This window comes from Carcharodon carcharias, chromosome 18, assembly GCF_017639515.1.
Source record: "Carcharodon carcharias isolate sCarCar2 chromosome 18, sCarCar2.pri, whole genome shotgun sequence".
Classification (NCBI taxonomy): domain Eukaryota; kingdom Metazoa; phylum Chordata; class Chondrichthyes; order Lamniformes; family Lamnidae; genus Carcharodon; species Carcharodon carcharias.
The window spans coordinates 31,002,618-31,023,180 of NC_054484.1; the positions used below are offsets into that span (position 1 = coordinate 31,002,618).

General features: G+C 41.0%; 1 protein-coding gene across 4 annotated transcripts in view; it reads right to left on the reverse strand.

Annotated features, from left to right (window-relative positions):
* The window catches only part of urb1 (URB1 ribosome biogenesis homolog), a 109,839-nt gene that overhangs the window by 62,674 nt on the left and 26,602 nt on the right, over window positions 1-20,563 (reverse strand). For all 4 annotated transcript variants that reach the window (XM_041211596.1, XM_041211597.1, XM_041211595.1 and 1 more), the window contains 8 exons: window positions 17,863-18,022; window positions 16,125-16,247; window positions 14,263-14,375; window positions 12,706-12,825; window positions 10,476-10,592; window positions 6,092-6,230; window positions 4,876-5,046; window positions 4,007-4,206 (listed from right to left, as the gene is read on the reverse strand). In XM_041211596.1, coding sequence (XP_041067530.1) covers window positions 4,007-4,206; window positions 4,876-5,046; window positions 6,092-6,230; window positions 10,476-10,592; window positions 12,706-12,825; window positions 14,263-14,375; window positions 16,125-16,247; window positions 17,863-18,022 — 1,143 coding nt within the window. The remainder of the gene's footprint in view (window positions 1-4,006; window positions 4,207-4,875; window positions 5,047-6,091; window positions 6,231-10,475; window positions 10,593-12,705; window positions 12,826-14,262; window positions 14,376-16,124; window positions 16,248-17,862; window positions 18,023-20,563) is intronic.

Genomic DNA, 20,563 nt, shown 5'->3' on the forward strand with positions numbered 1-20,563 from the left:
AGCCGATAAATTACTTTTTGAGGTGTAGACGCTGTTGTAATGTAGGGAAAAGCGGTAGCCAATTTACACAGCAAAGTCTTGCAAACAGCAATGAGATAAATGGCCTGGTCTTTTGTGCTGATGTTGGATGAAGGATACGCGTTGGTTAGGACCCTGGGAGAAAGCTCCTACTCTTCTTTGAAGAGCGTCATGGGAACAATTTCATCTGAGAGGGTAGATGAGACATTGGTTTAACAACTCATGCAAAAGACAGCAACTGCTTCAATAATGAATTGAACTGTGAGCCGAGATTACCACTAGGAGTTTCCTCAGGTCTTCCTCTGCTCCACTGCTGCAATTTTGGTGACGGTTTGCTGGAAACTTGGAACGTAGTGGTTGAACAAGCAGCCAAAGGTGGGACAAAATGAGGAACAGTGAGGAAAACATCCTGTGCTAGAGGAGTTCAAGCTTTATATTGCGGGGTGGGGTGGGCCGTAATAAGGGTGGGGGTTGATCACTAAGGTAGCATAGGCACAGCTGTTGAGAAATTGAAAACATGGGGAGTCTGCACAGCGAGGGTGATGAGAATGTGGGACTTTGAGGGGGTATAGGTTTATATTACTTAGAATGAGTTGAAATTCATGAGGGCCAATTCAGGCCACCCCCTCCTCCCACCAGCTAGAAAGGCAGCAGAGGTGACCAAGATGTAGACTAGGGTTTCAGAAACAGGGGGGAGGGTGTGGCAGAGCCCGAGATGGGCTTTATTGTGGAAGTAGAAGTGGTTTTGGCAATAGAATGGATGTGCGAGAGGAAACTGAGCTTGGGGTCAAGCAGGGCATCATCTTGACTTAACCTAACCAGGACTAAAAGTCAGAGGCTTAGAGACATTGTTAAAGGAGCACAACATTTGCTAATATTTAGCTGGAGGGACCTTGGTTCAGGTCTTGAAACACTGATAAATTACCTAGCTAAAATCAACTGTCCTTTGATCAAAGGTGAAAGCATAAAGGTACAGCTGGATGTTGCTAACATGCATGTCAAAGTTGACCCCATGCTTATGAATAATGTCAACAGTATGTAGACAGTGATGACAAAAAGGCTAAAGGCGGGTTCCTGGGGTACACTGGGATTAATGTGCAAGGAGAAGCTACTGACAGCAATATGGTACTCGCACTAGAGTTATTCAGTGGTGGAATCAGTAGTGGTGTACTAAAATGGATTGTAGAGGTACAGAGACTATGATCGCATGAGGATAATGGCGTGATTAATTATGTTAAAGGTGGAAAGATCAAGGATAATAGGAGATGAGGAGTCAGTCTCAGCAGATGTCGACCATAACTTTGATCAATGTGACCTTGTCCAAATGTCCCTGCTCAACGCTGCCCTGTTTAACGTTGCTTTGCTTTAACACCAGTAAGTTAATAGGGCTTGTAACCTCATTGAGCATCACAAAATTTGTTTTAACATCATTTCCTGTGTGACCCAATTAGCAGCATTTTGGAGTGGCCTCTCTCACTCTCTAACTCCCCATCCCCGACGTCCGACTTATGGCCTCTCCCCGTGCCAGACCCATCCTCTTGCTGAACTTCCTGCTCCCTGGCTCACCCCTCTCACTGCTTTTCTCTCCTGAACCTGCAGCTCCGTTTAAGATCCAGAGTCAATCCGAAGGACCGCATTGTGGAAGTATGGGTGCCGATGATGCAGAAGTGCCAAGCTGGGGCTGTTATAATCCAAGTTTTTTTAAAATGACTGTCAAATCTGCTCCTCCTGCCTTGCTGCTCATATCCAGAGCCCTCATTCACAGTGAGGGTTTAGGAGCGGGAAGTGGTGAGCTGGAGCATTTGAAAAAAACATTGATTATAACAGCTGCAGCTTGGCATGTTGGCACTGTTGGGACCCTCACTTTCACAACCCCAGAGCTCCAGCTCCGGATCAGATCTGAGTCTTGAATGGGAACCATAAGACCATAAGACATAGGAGCAGAGATTAGGCATTTCGGCCCATCGAGTCTGCTCTGCCATTCAATCATGGCTGATAAGTTTCTCAACCCTATTCTCCCACCTTCTCCCGGTAACCTTTGATCCCCTTACCAATCAAGAACCTATCTATCTCAGTCTTAAATACACTCAATGACCTGGCCTCCACAGCCTTCTGTGGCAATGAATTCCATAGATTCACCATTCTCCGGCTAAAGAAATTTCTCCTCATCTCTGTTCTAAAAGGTCTTCCCTTTGCTGAGGCTGTGCCCTCGGATCCTAGTCTCTCCTACTAATGGAAACATCTTCCCCACGTCCACTCTATCCAGGCCTTTCAGTATTCTGTAAGTTTCAATCAGATCCCTCCTCATCCTTCTAAACTCCATCGAGTATAGACCCAGAGTCCTCAAACATTCCTCATATATTAAGCCTTTCATTCCTGGGATCGTTCTCGGGAACCTCCTCTGGACCCTCTCCAGGGCTAGCACATCCTTCTTGAGATACGGGGCCCAAAATTGCTCAGAATATTCTAAATGTGGTCTGACCAGAGCTTTATAAAGCCTCAGCAGCACATCCCTGTTTTTATATTCTAGTCCTCTCGAAATAAATGCCAACATTGCATTTGCCTTCCTAACCAGCGACTCAACCTGCAAGTTAACCTTAAGAGAATCCTGGAATAGGACTCCCAAATCCCTTTGCACTCCAGATTTCTGAATTCTCTCCCCATTTAGAAAATAGTTTATGCCTCTATTCTTCCTACCAAAGTGCATGACCTCACACTTCCCCACATTGTATTCCATCTGCCACTTCTTTGCCCATTCTCCTAACCTGTCCAAATCCTTCTGCAGCCTCCCTGCCTCCTCAATACTACCTCTCCCTCCACCTATCTTTGTATCATCTGCAAACTTAGCCAGGATGCCCTCAGTTCCTTCAGCTAGATCATTAATGTATAAAGTGAAAAGTTGTGGTCCCAACACAGACCCCTGTGGAACTCCACTAGTCACCGGCCGCCATCCTGAGAAGGACCCCCTTATCCCCACTCTCTGCCTCCTGCCAGACAGCCAATCTTCTATCCATGCTAGTACCTTGCCTCTAACACCATGGGGCTCTTATCTTACTGAGCAGCCTCCTGTGAGGCACCTTGTCAAAGGCCTTCTGGAAGTCCAAGTAGGGAACGCAGGTTCAGGAGAGGGAAGTGATGAGAGGGTGAGTCAGAGAGTATGAGATTCAAGACAGGACAGGCACGGTGGGGGAGGCTGCAAGTTGGAGGGTCAGGCACAGGGAGAGGCCGCAAGACTAAGGGTCAAGGACAGGGAGGGGCCGCAAGTCGGAGGGTCAGGGACAGGGAGGGGAAGAATCTGCAGTGACCAAGGGGAGTGGGAGGTTCGGTGAAACAAGATTGCTGGTGAACAGAAGGTACTGTAATTAGAAAGTGACATTTTTATTTATATTTTTAAATTTATTTTGTTTTAAAAGTTATTTCATTTACCAAGGTAGGAATTTAGCAATGTAAAGTATTTCAACTTACAGGGTATGATGCATGAATAATCTTTTTCTGATGAGGAAGGTTTTATAGAACCTTACTTCAAGTTTAACATTGATACCTATGGGATCCCATGTTTCACTTAAAGTTGCAATTTTCAAGAATGCAACCACAACTTAAAGTGAGGACTTACTGTACTGTGAATGGGGTGGGAACCAAATTGGAGTGGCTCAAATAAAAAGTGGAGTAACAATAAGACAATAACACATTCCATGATTTTGGGAAAAAAGGAAGCTTTTTATCAGGGTGGTAGAAGATCACTGCTTAACTGACTCTGAGTATTAACAGTAAAACATATATAGCTAAATTAATCTATAGATTCTGTAGTGCTAATGAAAGCTCAGGCATTTCCAGGGATCCACGCATTGACTATCAATGTGTAAACCACCAAAGGGAGAAGTTTGAAATTAATATTGTTAATACTAACAGTATAGGGCACACAGTGATTTCACTATTAAGTGTCAAACCCTGCTGCTGGACTGAACCCATGTGGAAATTCAATTCTTACCAGTGTTTCCCTGGCTTGCTGTGGGATCCAGAGACTATAATATTTGTGCAGCTGGAGATTATTTTTGTGCGCAGCTAGGTTTTCAGGCAATGAATCCAATTCCTTGTCATACATCTGTAATACTAGACACAAAGCCAATGGATCTTGTTGCACATGTAGAATGTCAGTCATAACAGCAGAAAAGTACCTCAAAACATCATCTGAAACAGCACATTAAGATGGGGATCAGTAAATGAGACAGCTGCTGATTTAGTTTCATTCAATTAAGGGTGAGCAACAGGTTTGAGACGTCAGATTACATTACTCCTAAACTGAAAACTTCACACACTAAAACTCGTCCAAGTCTACTTGTTTTTTAAAAAGATTTCTTGGCTGCCTTTGTTAAAACCAAGCAACATGGTGCAATCTGCTTCAAAAATTATGTGAAAATTCTAAGCTACTCTTTAATAGTATGTGAGCAAAGAAGGGTTATCCAGAATTCTGAAAAATAGAGATAGCATGACTGGGCTTCCCTGAGGCCTTGCCAACTCTAGTTGAATAGATCAATACAACAATCGTCCTAAGGAACTATTTTGAGTAAAATGGGGAGGGAAGAGAAAACGGAATACCACATTTAGAGAAAGATGGAATCCCTCCACCTGTCACTTACTTCAACTGTCCTTCTATACACTAATACGATGGTTAATTTGAAGCTGTGTGTTTAAGTGAATGAAGTTGAGCATAAGCACCAGTGCTGCAATAAAACTACCTCGTTTGTGTCTGGTCCAGTAAAATGCAAAATTTCAAAAAAAGTATTAAAATTAAAATCAGAGTTAGGGAGTTCTGCCATTCACAGTGAAACTCTTTTCAAAGATTATTTAGCGATTCACCTGTTTCATTACTGTTTTCTGAAATAATTTTGTTCTTCGTTTCTAGAGCGGCTGTGACCAAAGCACTGAAAGGGAAGGTCTGTGCAATCATATCCTTGCTTAGAGCAAACCCAACTTCATCATTCAGACCTTCGCTGGTCTCCATAATAATGTCTACCATATCCAGAACATCTGAAGGAGAAGAAAAGGTCAGAGAATTATCGCATACAAAGTGAATATAATTGGCTTAATAATCTTCCACTTCAACTCATGCAGTTCATGGCAGTTACAAGTGTTCAGCTAGACAAAGTTCATTTAACAGGAATATTTATTCTAGCACAATTTATTCCTCGCTATACATTCAAATTAATAGAGGCACTACTGATTTATAAGAACAGCTTAGGCTAGTTTGTACATTAATTACATATAGGGAATAAATATAGGGTACTTCATGTGGGAATTGTTCCACTTCAGTTGGCAGTGGATCTGATAATGCACTGGTCTTTTCATCTCATCAATCTAGGTTCAAATTCTGCCCAGACTAACAGAATGAAAGTCTCTTCATTCTGCTGGGCAAAGCATCCTCTATAAAAGAGTGTGGGTGATCTTATTTCAGTTGCTAGTATATATGGGTCCACACACAAAATTACTCTTATTAGCAATGTTACTCAGAAAAGCCACAAGATCACTGCTGTAGAAGGCAGAGAAGTGTTACACTTCTCTTTTGAAGTCAGCTATGAAGTACACGGTTGGGGTTAGAATAAAGAAAGTTCCAACCATGCAATATTTGTCTTCAGCAATTCTTGATGCTGAAATGGAAAGCATTTCACCAACCAGGACTGACAACAACCTTAATGTGAATGAACAGTTAACCATAAAAAACAGGATTATTTGCTTCAGCGCACTTAGCAAATGTTTGAAGTGTATGTGGAAAGATTCAGCACCCTTGCTGCATATGATTTGCAAAACATTAAAAGTTATGGTCAGAAGATTGTGGGTGGGTGTGCACAATTTCTTAATATGAGGTTCTGGAATGTACCGTAAACACTGAAATGGAAAACCCCAGTTAAAGCATTTCTCAACTATGCAATTTGTTCCACCTCAAGTTAACATTATTGGCTGCAACATTTAAATGATTGATTGAATTATCATTTACTTGCAGAAGGGTTTATATTTGCTGGTTGTATTTGTATGGTTACTGTAAGAGAATCATATTTTTTATTTCTTCCCTGCTCACCATCAATATGCGAGATAGGCAAACTGACAGTATCCGAGTCCTGTCCACCAAAGTTTGCTTGCAGCATGCTAGCTTCTTGTATTACGTCTGAAATCTTGTCTGTGTAAGGATATGGGTTTGATATTAACTTTGTCAAAGCCTAGGAATAACACACATAGCATAAATGAAAATAGTACACATGGGAATAAGAAAAAATATTTGTGAAATTATACAATTTCAGATCAAGTGAAACTGAAAATCTTATTAGTTTCCCTTAGTGACATCATACTAACTGCTCGACTTATTGGATCTAGTTAGTCTACAGTTCTTGAATGCTGCAATTTCTTATATCAAGCGAGGAATCAGGTGATGATACAGTATCAGTGCCCTGTGCCACAGAGTGGAGAGATACTGAGATGCACTGTACTCGGTCAAGTTTCTGATCTTACTTGTGTGGGCTCCTTTCAAAATACTAGTGGAGAGTGAAAACAAGCAGCTAAGTGGTCGCCACCATAGGAAAGAAAGGCAAGGCTGTACAAACATACAACACTATCTACAGTGTAAATCCAACTACTAGGAACAAGCCATTCACCTCTTTCTGTCAGCTGCAGAGGCAAAGGGAAGATCTGCAAGTTAAAAAATTGGTAAAAGATGTATGTCTTTTGTCAGAAGGTGATGTACTCTGAACAATACAGACACTGATTTTGAAGCAAATATTCTTAAATTGTATAGTCAGATCAAACCTATATTTTGTGTAAAATGAGAGTAAACAAATAAATTTGACAATCTTGGAATTTCTTTCAACAAGCTATCAGTTCATCCATAACTGGATAGAGGCATCAATTTCCAAGAACTGGATACATCAATTTTGATTTTAATTCAATATTTCCATTACATGCAGAACAACAATGGTTAAATTACAAGAGTGACTGTACTTCAAATGTACTTCTTTGACTGTAAAATGCTTACGCCATATTGATGCAAGTTTTTCTTTCGAATGGAATTCATTATAAATTTAGCTGATGGAAGTGAATACTTCAAAACATCAACAGTATACATTGCATGGAAAAACTACCCTCAACATTACCATAAAATAACAGGGATGAGAGTTGCCGAAGGCAAAAAGGCCTGAAAGTTATTAACCGAAGACAAAAAGATCTGAAATTTTTTTTGTGACAAGGAATCATGTAATTATAGCACTTTTAATGATCTGTATGAATGCAAATGCTTCTGGGCCAGTTTAAATAGGTTGAATTACCAGATCCAACTGGGTAGAATATTAAATTTCCCTTGTTTACCTTAAAGGCTATGGACCAATGCAATTGTATAAAATCACCAGTGACCCCAGGAGTTCAGCATTTAATGCAGTTAATGTATGTAGTACAGGATGAAGTCCATAGTAACAATAGAACAGGTCCATGAAAACTTATTCATAAATTTTTCTGTGCGGAATATTTACAAACACTGCTCAAAGTGACTGGCTTGGTTTTGCCTTTTAGAGGATCCTAGGAATAAAGGGAATGACTCAAATCCATCATGCCACTCAAGAACAACTTGCATTCATACCTTTAATGTAGAGAAAAGTGCTTATCAGCGATGCACAATTTTTTTCTCCTTTATCTTGTAATAGCTTTGAACAACTATAACTAAAAGCACACTATTGATATAAATAACTGTACTGAAATTTCTATACTATTGCAGAAAGGTTGAGAGATGACACAATCTATATCTTTAAAAAAATCATGAAAGGGATTGATAATGTAGGCATTAAGAGTATCAAAAAAATTGCAATCACAGAACATGACTACAAAATTAGCAGCCAACTTCACTCAAAGCATTTGATGTTGTGTCAATTAACCTTTTTAGTAAACTGTATGACAGAGATTGTTAAAAATAAGAATAAAGCCAAGGTGATTAAATACTATGTGAAACACGCTGCTGGGAATATAAATGAGTGGCTTGTGGAATGCAAATGGTCATAGTTGATAAACTGGGTTAAAATGTTGGATTCACTCAATTGCCCTTGGAAGTTGGAAAGAAATTTCAGAAGAAAAATCAAAAGCAACTGCTATGTTGTCTGGATATGCTTTTCTTGCTAGTCTTGTGTGTATTTATGTGTATTCAACAGCAGGACAAATTATCAATTGAGACATGCTTAAATGCACCAAAACTCTCTGCATTGTGGTAATGCTGATAAGAGCACATTTATGCTGCTCAGATTATATCATTTACAAGATTACCAAACAGTATTTTGTGTAGCAAACTGGACTAGCAAGCAAATTAGGATGAACAGGAAAAGGGATACTGTCCAAATCAATGATATAATACTTTCAACTACTAGGAACATCACACAGCTGATTGCAAGGAGCTGGCAAACAGCAATGTCAGGCGTTCTGAGAATCATGATAGTGATCTGAAGTGGAAAGTGCCGAATAGTAAATGGCTACTTGTCCTATGTGCAGGAGAGCTCAGCTCTCACTGAAACTTTAACATTCAGCACAGTCATCAGAACAGAAAATGCTGAAGCTACACGTAAGATCCAAAGGGAAAAGGCAGATCTGATGCTCCAGGTGCAAGACTCTCCCACACAACCAAAAACATTAATGGTGCCCAAACTGTCTGAAAAGCATTAGGTTTGGAAATGTAAAATGATCCTAACAGAGTGCCCAAAATACAAACAACAATTGGCAAAGTACTGGTTGCACCCAGCAAGAGCCTGGATGATGAGAAATTCATGGAGCTGTTTGAGCCCCTCCACACCATCTACTCCCAGGGCACTTTCACTTTGATTGAAGCCGTTTAACAGAAGGCGGCTCCTCTATGGGGAACACGACCCCTTTTCATCAACCCACAGGCTCCTTTTTGGGTCCCAGAACAAGACCCGGATTCCTCAATCCTCCCATTAAATCGGCACTTCCGCAAATTTTCTCCATTTCTCACTTGCCTTCAAAACGATATCCTGCAAGCTTATCTGGGCTCTGTCACTGTGAAAAGGTGAAGGTCAGCCAAAAAGTCCAGACCCCAACTGCACAGATGGCAGCCAAGTCCAGGCTGGTGCGAGGGTGACTGCTGGCTCCCCCGGGCCTGCTCCCGGCCTTGCCACTGGCAGAGGTCTTCCAGGCTTTCTGACTCTCCCTCTTATCTTGTCTTTTTCTGCTTCTCCTCGGTGGCCTTCCGCAGGACGTTGAACGGGTCGGGTACATCGTTCAGCAGCTGATTGAAAAGTGATTGGTGAAAGCGCAACTGAAAGTCTCTTGCACGGTGGCAGTGGGACTAGCCAGAATAACTGCCCCATAACCTCCAATCACAGGTTCCCATCCTCCCACGCTCGTTACTCCTCCAATCATAGCTTCTGTCTCTGGAGGAGAAACAAGAGCAGGAGGAAGAAACCTGTAATTGGAAGAGCTGAAGCAGTCAGTGTGGGAGAGATAGAATCTGTGACTGGAGGAGCAGCAATGTCTCTCTCACGCTTGCTGCCCCTCCAATCACAACCGTGATAGCAGAGTCACGATTTATTTTAAGCCCTCTACATTGGACAAGCCCCGAAGGTCAGAACCTATATTTAAAATGGTGGATTTCCAAGATGTCAATGTTGGAAATCTGTCAAGTGGCGGAAGTTTCCCATCCCTGCAATAAAGAGCTAGTATTAATTTAATACCTTTCATGATTTCAGGGTATGTGAAAGATTTTTCAGAGTCAATTAAAAGTGTTGTCATTGCTGTAATGTGGGTGAGCGTGGCAACCAACTTGTAGACATTTGTCCAATCAAAAATGATTTAGATAATCAGCTTTTAGTAATGCTTGTCGACGGATAAATATTGGCCAGGACATTGAGAGAATTACCCCGCTATTCTTTAAATGGTGCCATGAAATCATTTACATCAAACTGGAGGGGGGGTGGGAGGAAGCGAGATGGGGCCTTGGTTTATTCTGGCTTGGAAACCAAGGCCCCATCTTGGAAATATATCACTGCTCCTTCACTGTTTCGGACTCAAAATTCTGGAACACACTCTCTAATAACACTGTGGGCGTACCTGCACCACATGGATTGCAGTGGTTTAAGGCAGCAGCTCACTGCCACCTTCCTGAAGGCAATTAGGGATGGGCCATAAATGCTGGACTTGTCAGTGATGCCCATAAGCGATGAATGAATTTAAAAAAGGAACTGAGGCTGGCACTTGGTCTCCCGAACAAACTGCTCCAACCAACATAAATGTTAAAGAGTATCGAGGATGAAAACACCTCAAACTTGCCACTGGACACATCTGCTCCCCTGATTGTAGAATTGGACTGTGTGCTGAGCGCTTGAAGGGTAAGTATTATTATTTGTTGCATTTACCAAGGAGTTACCTTCTACTTTATGTAAACATGGATTTCAGGACCTATGAATATAATCTGTACTTACTCTTTCAAGAAATAAAATGACACTCTCTTGTTCCGATTCAGAAACAGACCAAAGACCTTCCATCCACATTTCTAGTTCTTTCCAGGTGTATTCAAAAATTCCACTCTCCCTTAAAACCTAGGCAGGAAACAAAAGCACACTACACATCAAAGTTACCCATTGGGAGAATAAATGGCACAAGATAATATAGGGTAAAGTTGGTAGCAATGTTAAATTTACCATTGGAAATATCAAATCATCTCAAACTGGAATAGGTAAAGGAATGCTTGGTAATAGTTTTTAAATAATGGTTGAAATTTATTTGAATTGTGATTCTGAATGCATTCAAAAGCTGAAGCTTGTGAAAGAACAATCCACCAATGTATTCATGTGTAACCTAGTGCCCTAAGTTTTCAAAGGAAATCAACGGTGCTGCCTGCAAAATGTTTTCCTTTGGAACATAAAAAGGTCCTCCTATAGTGCGAACTAAAAGCCCTAATCTGCTACATACCATTTAATGGGCTCATAAGAGATTCAGTTTAAGAACATTTCATAATAGGCTTCTAACAGGTTACCTCAAAGTACCTCAGACTGTCTATCACAAAGAACAATGGGCTGGATTTTAAGGCTCCCCCCAAAGGCAGGTTTGATGGGTGGACATGCAAATTCCAGTGGCTGCCAACCAGCTGCCTCCAACCTGTCTGAAACTTTAGGAGGCACAGAGGTGGTGTTGGGGCAGCCCACCACTTAAAGGCCTCATCCCACTGCCACCAGTATTTAACCTGCAGTGGGGTTAGGGTCATGGCACGGAGGAAGCCTGGCAGCTTTGCCGCATGATCTGTGCTGGGTGAAGGATAGGGCATCCTTCTTTACAGCCCCCCTGAACCCATCAGAGGCACTCACAGCCACAACCAAAGTCACTGCCCTCCCCACTTTATTTCTCTCCCCCCCATGCAGCCTCTTGAAACTAGCCTCTCACCGAGACTCTTGACCCTGGACTTACCTGTGCTCCTCAGCATTGAGGATTGCCTGTAGTACCAGCTGTGGCTACTGTTCCTGGTAGTGCTGCTGGGACTACAGAGCTTCTGGCCATCCAATTGGCCGGCAGCTTTCTAAGGTGGGACTTTCTCCTGAGAAAGGGGTGGATGTCTTGCCTTAAAGCAATTAACACTGCTTCCAGTGTTAAATCGCTGCAGGGCAGCTCTCAGGATTGTTGGCAGGCTTCCCCCGATAGGGACCATGGTGCCCCATGAAATCCAGCCCAATACCTTGCCTTGCTCCATTAAGACACTTAGTGTTTGGAATTTGCTGTGCCACGTCAGCATATGATCACTTAACAGCCTGCATGCAATTCCTTTACCAAATATTTTAAAGAGATATTGCATGCTACAATTAGAGATACTTCATTCCAGACTTTTGTTCTCTTCTACTCTCTCAACAAATCATCTTTGGACAAGATGCCAAATATAGGCAATTCTACCCTATTGATCTGTAGCTTATATGATCACTTAATCTATTATTATAAAACACATGATTTATGATTCCAAACAGTCATTTGTAAGATGGACATGCACGTCCATGGATTGTTCAAGTTTTAAGACTGGATCTTTTATACAAAGTGGCAATGCTCATGGTATATTTATAAAGCTGATAATTCAGAGCAAAAAAGAAACTGCTGCTGCTGTGTCCATAAGCTTACTGTTAATTAAATATAAGTTGTATTTAATTGTATGCAGATGATGGGCATTAACTGAGGTTTCATCTGAGTGCATATAAAGAGACACTTTTTGAAACTGGTATGGTTGAGTTAAGAGGTGTATGCTTGTAATGCGTAACTCTATAAATAAATGCAAGACTTAGTGAAGACTGGATCCAGTACTATCCTTCACCAACTAGCTGTCTGGAGAGTAACACTTTCTATCCACCCAACATATTTCCTATAACCTACATTAGTTCAAATCATGAACCAATTATGAAGCTGACTAGTCACTATATTGCCTTGAGTTATTTGAAAATGTGCAAAAAGGCAAACTGTACTTTTTTCATGTTGCTCATTAAAGCAGAGCTTAATATTCACAGCAAGCACATCAATTATATTTAATTGGACTTAAGATACCTTGGGTGATGCATTAATAGCAAGAAGATTTTTCTGACATGTTCCAACTAAATTTACAAATGTAATTTGAGAGCTAACCGTATGCATGTATTGTCGGATTATGGGAACTAAATGGCAATTAAAATCTCAACTCACCTTTATAATAAGGCGCTTGGTTGATGTTTGTAGTTGAGCGCTCTTGCTAGTCACATACATTTTAATCAACAAATAAAACACTGACTGTTCTCCACTATTCTTATCCGTATTTGTTACATCCTACATTCAAATAAGAAGTAGAAATCAGTTGTTGCACAAACAAACAGTCTCTTAACATCTCCTCATTAGAACCATGAATCTCTATATGAATACATCCAGCATTATGATCAGGTACAGGACTTTTGCAATTTCTAAACATAATACATTTTTAAAGATTACTACCAAAATGCTGTGAAAACTATTTCAAAGTTCGCTTTTATCTAACTCATCTATTATGATATATCCATGTTTCCCTCCCTCAAAAGAGAACTGGATTGTGGCTTGTGGAAAAAGAGCTGCAGAAATAGGCTTGACATAAGAAAGAAAAGAAAGACTCGCATTTCTATGCAGAGTTACAGTACAGTTCTGGCCACAACTTTACATGGGAGATTTATGGGAGGCTGCCAGGAATGGAAAATTTTAGCTTTGAAGAAAGATTGGGTAGACTGGGGTTGTTTGGTTTGGAGCGGGAAAGGCTGAGAGGAGATTTAATTCAGGTGTATAAAATTATGAGGGCCCTGGATAGAGTGGATAGGAAGGACATTGTTCCCTTAGAAGAAAAGTCAATAGCCAGAGGCCATAATTTAAAGTAATTGGCAGAAGGATTAAGGGGGCGTCTTGAGGAGAAGTTTTTCACCCAGAAACGATGGGGATCTGGGACTCACAGTCTGAAAGGATGGTAGAGGTAGAAACCCTCAGCGCTTTTAAAAAACACTTGAATTTGCACTTGAAGTGTCATACCCTGAAGTAATGCAGACCAAGAGCAGGAAAGTGAGATTAGACTGAATAACTCATTCCCAGCTAGTATTGCCATGATGGGCTGAATGACCTCCTTCTGCGCTGCAAATTTTCTGTTTCTATATTTCCAGTGGTGATGAACACATTTGGCAAGAAGACCCATGCACTATTCTATTCAATGAATGATTTGTGGACAGGACACTTCAATGGTGCAAATTCATTCAAAACATCAATGTATGCTTGAAACCAGATCCTTTAGGAATGTCTTTACTTTCTTTAAAACAATTCTTTAACTTTTTTTATGATCTTAGTTGAGGGTTATCTACTGGTCAAAATGCAGGGGAGAACTCCCCTGCTCTTCTTTGAAATACTGCCATGGGATCCATTACATTCACTGAGGAGAACAGACTTGGTTTAATGCCTCATCTGAAAGTCAGAACCTCACCTCTGACAATACAGCATTTCCTCAGTACTGCACTAACATGTTAGCCTAGATTTAGTGCTCAAGTCTCTGGGGTGGGATTTGAACTCCCAACCTTCTGAGTTATAGGTGAACGTGCCACTACCAAACCAGGGCTGAGTTCATTTGCCAATTAACGCTGAATTAATTTAATTGAGCTGATTTTGACAGAGTCAGTTGAAAAGGGGATATTGCAGCTTTAGACCTAAAATGCCATTCCAATCTAAAAAAACACAAAGAATTGCCTAATATGATTGTACCTGAACTCTGAACCATGCAAACTTATTGGCAGGCAGCTCCAGGGCAAGCTGCAGTATATGGTGCTGTAGAACAGGAGCAATTTCCTGTCTCACTCCCTTCTCACTCACGATACCTGGAAAACAAGAGTTGAATATCTCACCATCAGTGTAAAACCTAACATCCTTCTCTCAGAATTTACAACATAAAAACAAGCCATTCAGCCAAACAGGTGTCCATGTGTTCCAGTGCTCATGCTCCACACAAGTCTCCCCCTACCCCTCCCATAAAACCCTATAATCAACTTCCTATTCCTTTCTCCCCCATGTGTTTGTCTAGTTTCCTCTTAAATGCACCTAAGCTATCTGTGTTAACTACTCCTTGCAGTAACCACTTCTCAATAGGGAATGGAAGATAGCCCTTCAAGAAACAAGCTGTCAGTAACTGCCACAAATTTTGTTCAGCTTAACATTAGCGTGCTCACTGGATGTGAACAAAGGAAATAACATTCAAACATAATTAACGTCAATCTTATTTGGGATGGCTTGTTGTGCTCATTTATTAAGGGACGTTGGGGCTGCAGAATGGAACAACTATTGGGTGAAAACATGAAGTAACGCAGACATCATTATGGTTTCCATCCCTAAATTAAATTTAATTGGTGCAAAGTTGAAAATAGATCAGTGCTATGTAACAAGATCCATCAGTAATTGAACTGAGACTTCCCAAACCAATTTCAGTTAGGACTATTGCACAGAAAAGGAACATTCATTTATTATTTTGGGCTGGATTCCAACCCATGCCCTGGTTATGAAGGGACAATGGTGAAGTCTAATGTACTAAACAGTCTCCATTAGCTTTTTTTCCTCACTTCTTGTCTTAATTTGCAGCTCTCTGCTATAATCAGTCTTCCAATTGTGTAACTCATTATTGCAGCTCATTAGTGTATCACTATACTGACTTTAGAAAATATTCATTAAACTCACTGTTACAATCCAAATCAATTGCTACTATCTGTGCCTTAAAGGAATTAATATTCTTCAATTATAAACAGAAAATCATGGGAGTGTTATTGATTTCCTCCTATGTGATCCCAATGAGTGAGTTTCTCCACCAGAAGAATATATTTGTAATCAACCATTAGAAGTAAATGAAATAACATTATATGTAATGACAATTTATATCATTGCCTTAGACCCAGGAAAAATATAAACCACACCTTGAATGTAACCAAGTTTTGGTGCTTAAAATGTGCAACCCACCTTTCAATGAATCATCCACCATCTTAAACATTCGCTCGCTTCACCACCAGCGCTCTCTGGCTGTAGAGTGTGCCATATACAAGAGGCACTGCAGCAAAGGACCTTAAACAGCATCCACCAAACCCAAATACTCCACCACCTAGAAAGACAAGGGCAGCAGGCGCATGGAACACATCCATGTTGCCCTCTAAGTCACACACCATCCTGACTTGGAAATATTTTGCCGTTCCTTAATTATAGCTGGGTCAAACTCCTGGAACTTCCTCTCTAATGGCACCATGGAAACATCTTCACCACACTAACTCCAGTGGTTCAAGAAGGTGGGGTCACCACAACTTCTCAAGAGCAATTAGGGAGGAGCAATAAATGTTGGCGATGCCACATTCAGGGAATGACTAAATAAATAGAAATGATGGTACTGCCTTTTCACATAAAACAACCAATAGTACCTAACTTCATATAAAAAGAGACAACTGACAATGAATGATAAAAATGCAACCTGCAGTAAGTTAATGTATCTAACTTGAATCCACCCAATTCCACTTTTCAAACTAGCAGCTGTTTGTAAGCAACACACTTCCAGCAACTATGCAGCTTTGAAGGAAGATAGAATATTTACATACCTTTAAGCAATTTACTGAAATCAAATGTACACTGTGAAACCATATGAGGGACCACTTTCTGGTAAAGACACATAACCTGGAGCACAGTTGCCTTCAGAACAGTGGTCTCAGCATTATCTCCACCTAAAGGAGAAGACAGGATACATGAAACTGGCTTTACTAAGATAAATTAATGCACAGATTGAATATTTATCAAAAACATTTAAAAACTCTGAATAAATGATCTATCTTGAAGAAGCTCAAGGATTTACAATTGTAAAAGTAAAGCTTGAGATTTGTTAACATTTTGCTGCTCTCAACCATTTGACTACTGCTGTCACGTATTGAACATTTGATAACAATACCTCATTATAATGCATTCGCCTGTATTTGTTAACTCGAGGAATGAGCACAATTCAATTGGATTTGGTTTTATTATTCATAGAAACAACTTACTAAGAAATGTATACGCAACTGAGGAAAAATCCTTTCGATGTCATAAGCTCGTTACCATTTTTATACACTTTCTCTCATTTTCCATCTTTTACATGTGACTTGGAACCATGCATCCCCCACTATGCTGATCATCCACAATCTCTCAATGTTTAATTATGGGTTTTTTGAATTGTTTGTGAAAAGACAGACTAGGGAGTACTTATTTCCCAGTCTGGTTTGGCTTACAGCAATGGAGGTGGGCCGTGTTCTTGATCCTTGTAGTGGTAGTGCACACATAATGGAAGTGATTCAAGCATGGGAGCTTGGATGATGACAACATTCAATATTGCTCAGCTAGGAACAGACAATGCTGAGGGAGCATTTTGCTAACTATAGCATGAGTGACAAGCAGTCTTCAGACCTGCCGCCAGTATTTTCTACCAGAAGTGTTAAGACTTTACTTTTGCTTTTAACATATTTACTACATATTGGGCCAGAAATTGCTAGAGCAGGGAAACTTGGGCATGCCCAGTGAGACTTTCACCTGCACCCTTCAGCTGAAAACTGAACAGTATAAAAGTGAATGTTAGGTTATTTTGGTCATTACTCACTCACAGTTTAAAATTGGCCCATAGAGTGGTTGGGAGTGAGAGTGGATAATGATGCAGCGAAAGCATCAGCTGGATAATTGGTTCAAGAATGCATCTCCTTAATCAATGAGATTCAAGGATCAAGATAAACAGAGGGTAAATTTGGATGGGTGAATTCATGACAATATCAAATCAGGTACAGAAAGAGAAATAGCAACAGGGAAAGACTGGATTAAGAGAGAGAGCGAGAGTAAGCTTATTTTAATTTTAAAATTTGACATTTTTAAAACAATCAACAATTCATTATCTGAAGGAATGATGCTCCATACTTTTAATCGTTCCCTTTCTAGACAAGAGAGGTTGGCTGACCATCATTACCAATTGTCACATTGTTAAAGGGTACTTAAATTATTACTTACTAGAGTAAACTTTATGTGGTGAATTTATTGGTCAATTAATGCACAAATGAAGCAATATGGGAAGTTTAAGGGCCATTTTCTTAAAGTTAACAGTGGAGTGGTGTAAATTATCCTGCAACTTTGGGTGACTTGCAATTATGAGATGTCTCTTTCTCGCTACAAGTTGCTGGTCTATTTGCACATTAATATTGTGCGTCATTCACATGCCGTTATTTTGTCAACAAATACTGGCCTAATGGCTTTTCTCGATTTAAACCACATAAGCGACTTCCTTCCCTTCCATTTGCCCTCCCAGCCCTGAGAAAGAAACTGTACCATGGTGCTCTGTAATATCTGATATTTCATTTGCTTCCTCTGGTGCAGTGATGCTTTTTGTGCCTTTCTCATCTCCCTGTTCTCCTTTTCCATCTTCTTTTTCTTCATTTTTTACAAGGGATTGCCATGTAGCTACGATGCTATTCATGTCTGGCAAATGCTATAACAAAAAACAGAGCATACTCATGACACAGAATAGCATAGGCATTCCAGAAACGGGTACTTCTATAGACAAGTCTGCAACATAATGATTATAAAAATAGATTTTGTAAATCTGAATTTCATAGAGATCTAGCATTTGGTAGATTAATTAACTGATTTTACTGATAGAACAAATTCAGTAATAATTCCCAATATTTTGTGACAGCTTTTATCCTAAAGGATTAGAATAATTTGACTAGAGATAAACTGCAATACTGTAAGTTGGTGAGAATGTAAACTTTTGGTGACAATTATACAAGTGAATGTTAGGTTATTTGTCATTACTCACAGTTTAAATTAATGTTCAAATATTATCATTCATGCCACTTAGTAACTTTCATTCCCTTCCCCTAACTGAATACATCTTCATTACACCCCTTCCCAAATTATTTTACCTCCTGTAGTCAAGACAAGGACTTGTCAGAGCTGTGGGCGTCAATACCTGTCCTGTCCCATTTTTATTGAGACAGGTCAATTTGGGAGGCCATAAAAATGGCAAGGACGCTATTCCAGAATTCCCACCCCCATTGCCATTTCCAGCAGTTTTAGCCAGCATGTGATAAGGGTGTGTGGGTAGCTAGCACCCCCTATCCTTGCCAGCACCATTGCAGGGCAGGTAGTTCAAACCCCTCACAAATTTAATGGGTTTGGGCGCGTTCTGTAAGTGGACATGATTCATGGTACCTCAGAAGATTCATGAACAATGCAGAAACCATTGTCCTGAGTGGGGAACCAGAAAAAAAATCATTCACCTGCTTCTGGGATTCATTGATTGACAGACCATTTGCTGTGAAACAGGGAAAAAAAAAAATCAATTTTTTCAGTTTCAATGGGCTTCATTGTTTAGAGCTCCATGGTTTGTTTTGACAGTTGAGCACATTAAGAATGTTGGGCTGAGTTTCACAAGCTCCAGAATGACTTAGCGCTGCAGGAGGGGGTATACAGTTTTATTGACATTTTTATGAGGTTATTAAAGGATTATCTGACTTTGATCCGGTGTGTGAATAGACGTTTCTTTGTTTTTACAACCAAGTTATCACTTTTTTTCAATTGCTGTGGAGATCTTTCCCCCAATATTGTGTTTGAGTGACAGCTCTATTAAATTTAAATTTTTCACATCCATATTAGACTTTCCATTGCTATTACATGACTCATGTGGTCTGTTCATAGTGTATACTGGGGGGGTGAGTGGCTATGGATGATACATGGGGGCATGGAGGAGACTTGGGGTGTATAATGGAGCATGGGGAATGGATGAAGGGACATGGGAGCTATGAATGGGGCACAGCAGTATGAACGAGCATGGTGGTGTGAGGTGGCATAGAGGAAGCAAAGGGGGGCATATGGGGCAGATGGGGGTGAGGGGTGAGATCTTGAGGGCATGACATTCGGCATTACAACTGGACTGACATCCCATTAAATGGGGCTGGGCCTTCGAGCCTACCCAGCCTCGTCATCTGCCTGCCTCCATTGCCGCTTCATGTCTGCTCCGGAGGCAGCAGGCCAGACTACATCCTGCCCCACCTCCCCAGAAATATGGTAGGCAGGGGCCTCCTTAATGGTGGCAGGTCAGTGGAGTTGGGAACTTCTCCAACTCATGCTTTCTGTCTCCTTCACGAAAATCCAGCCCAAGGTCCATCACCAGACAACTCTGAATGAAACTGCATCTATAGAAGTCTAAATGGCACATATCAGTTGGTTGAAATTCAAATTGAGATATCCTATAATACAGGTCAAGTTTCCATCATTGCATTTGACAATGTGTTGCAGCTTTTCCTTTAATGCTGTTTCATTCACATTTCTACCATCTCTAGATTTAACTTCCCTAATGTCCCCTTTGGTTAAATCACTCCTCATTAAATCACAACTTATTCAAAACTCTGCTGCTTGTACCCTATCCTGCACTAGGTCTCACTTGCTCATTATTCCAAATCTATATTGGCTCTTTGAGCACAGACATTGGGAGTCTTGTCTGCTGGTTGGAGAGCCAGTGAGAGACCCGTGCTACCTCTTTTCAGGAAGGCCCTCTGAACCACACGCCAATCAGACAGTAGCAAGGCCAGCGGCAGGCCTTCCCCTGAAATCAAGATCCCGGGGCAGAAGTTTCTCCTACCAAGAGCCTACTGACTCTTGTCTTAGCAGCACCACTGGAGAGATCGTGGCTGCTGCCGGAAGGACAGGCACCAGAGTCCCAGGACCCCAGGCCACAGGTAAGTAATGTGGTGGTGGGGGCTCGTGGTTTGCAAGGAGGGATGGCGGAGAGGGGTGCAGGGGGGGTCGCCAGCAAAGGCAAGGGAGTGGCTCTCAGCGCGTACCCCTCTTCCTGATGTCCAGTCTCTTGATCAGACAAGTGCCTTTGATCGAACGACACGTCACCCCCACCTCCCCACTCAGAGGTGACAAGCTGGCTGCTTAGTTTTACCTGTCATACACACCGTATGGTGATAGGTCTGCCTGCAGCCAGGATAATAACAGTGACAGTGGAATGAGACCCGCAAGT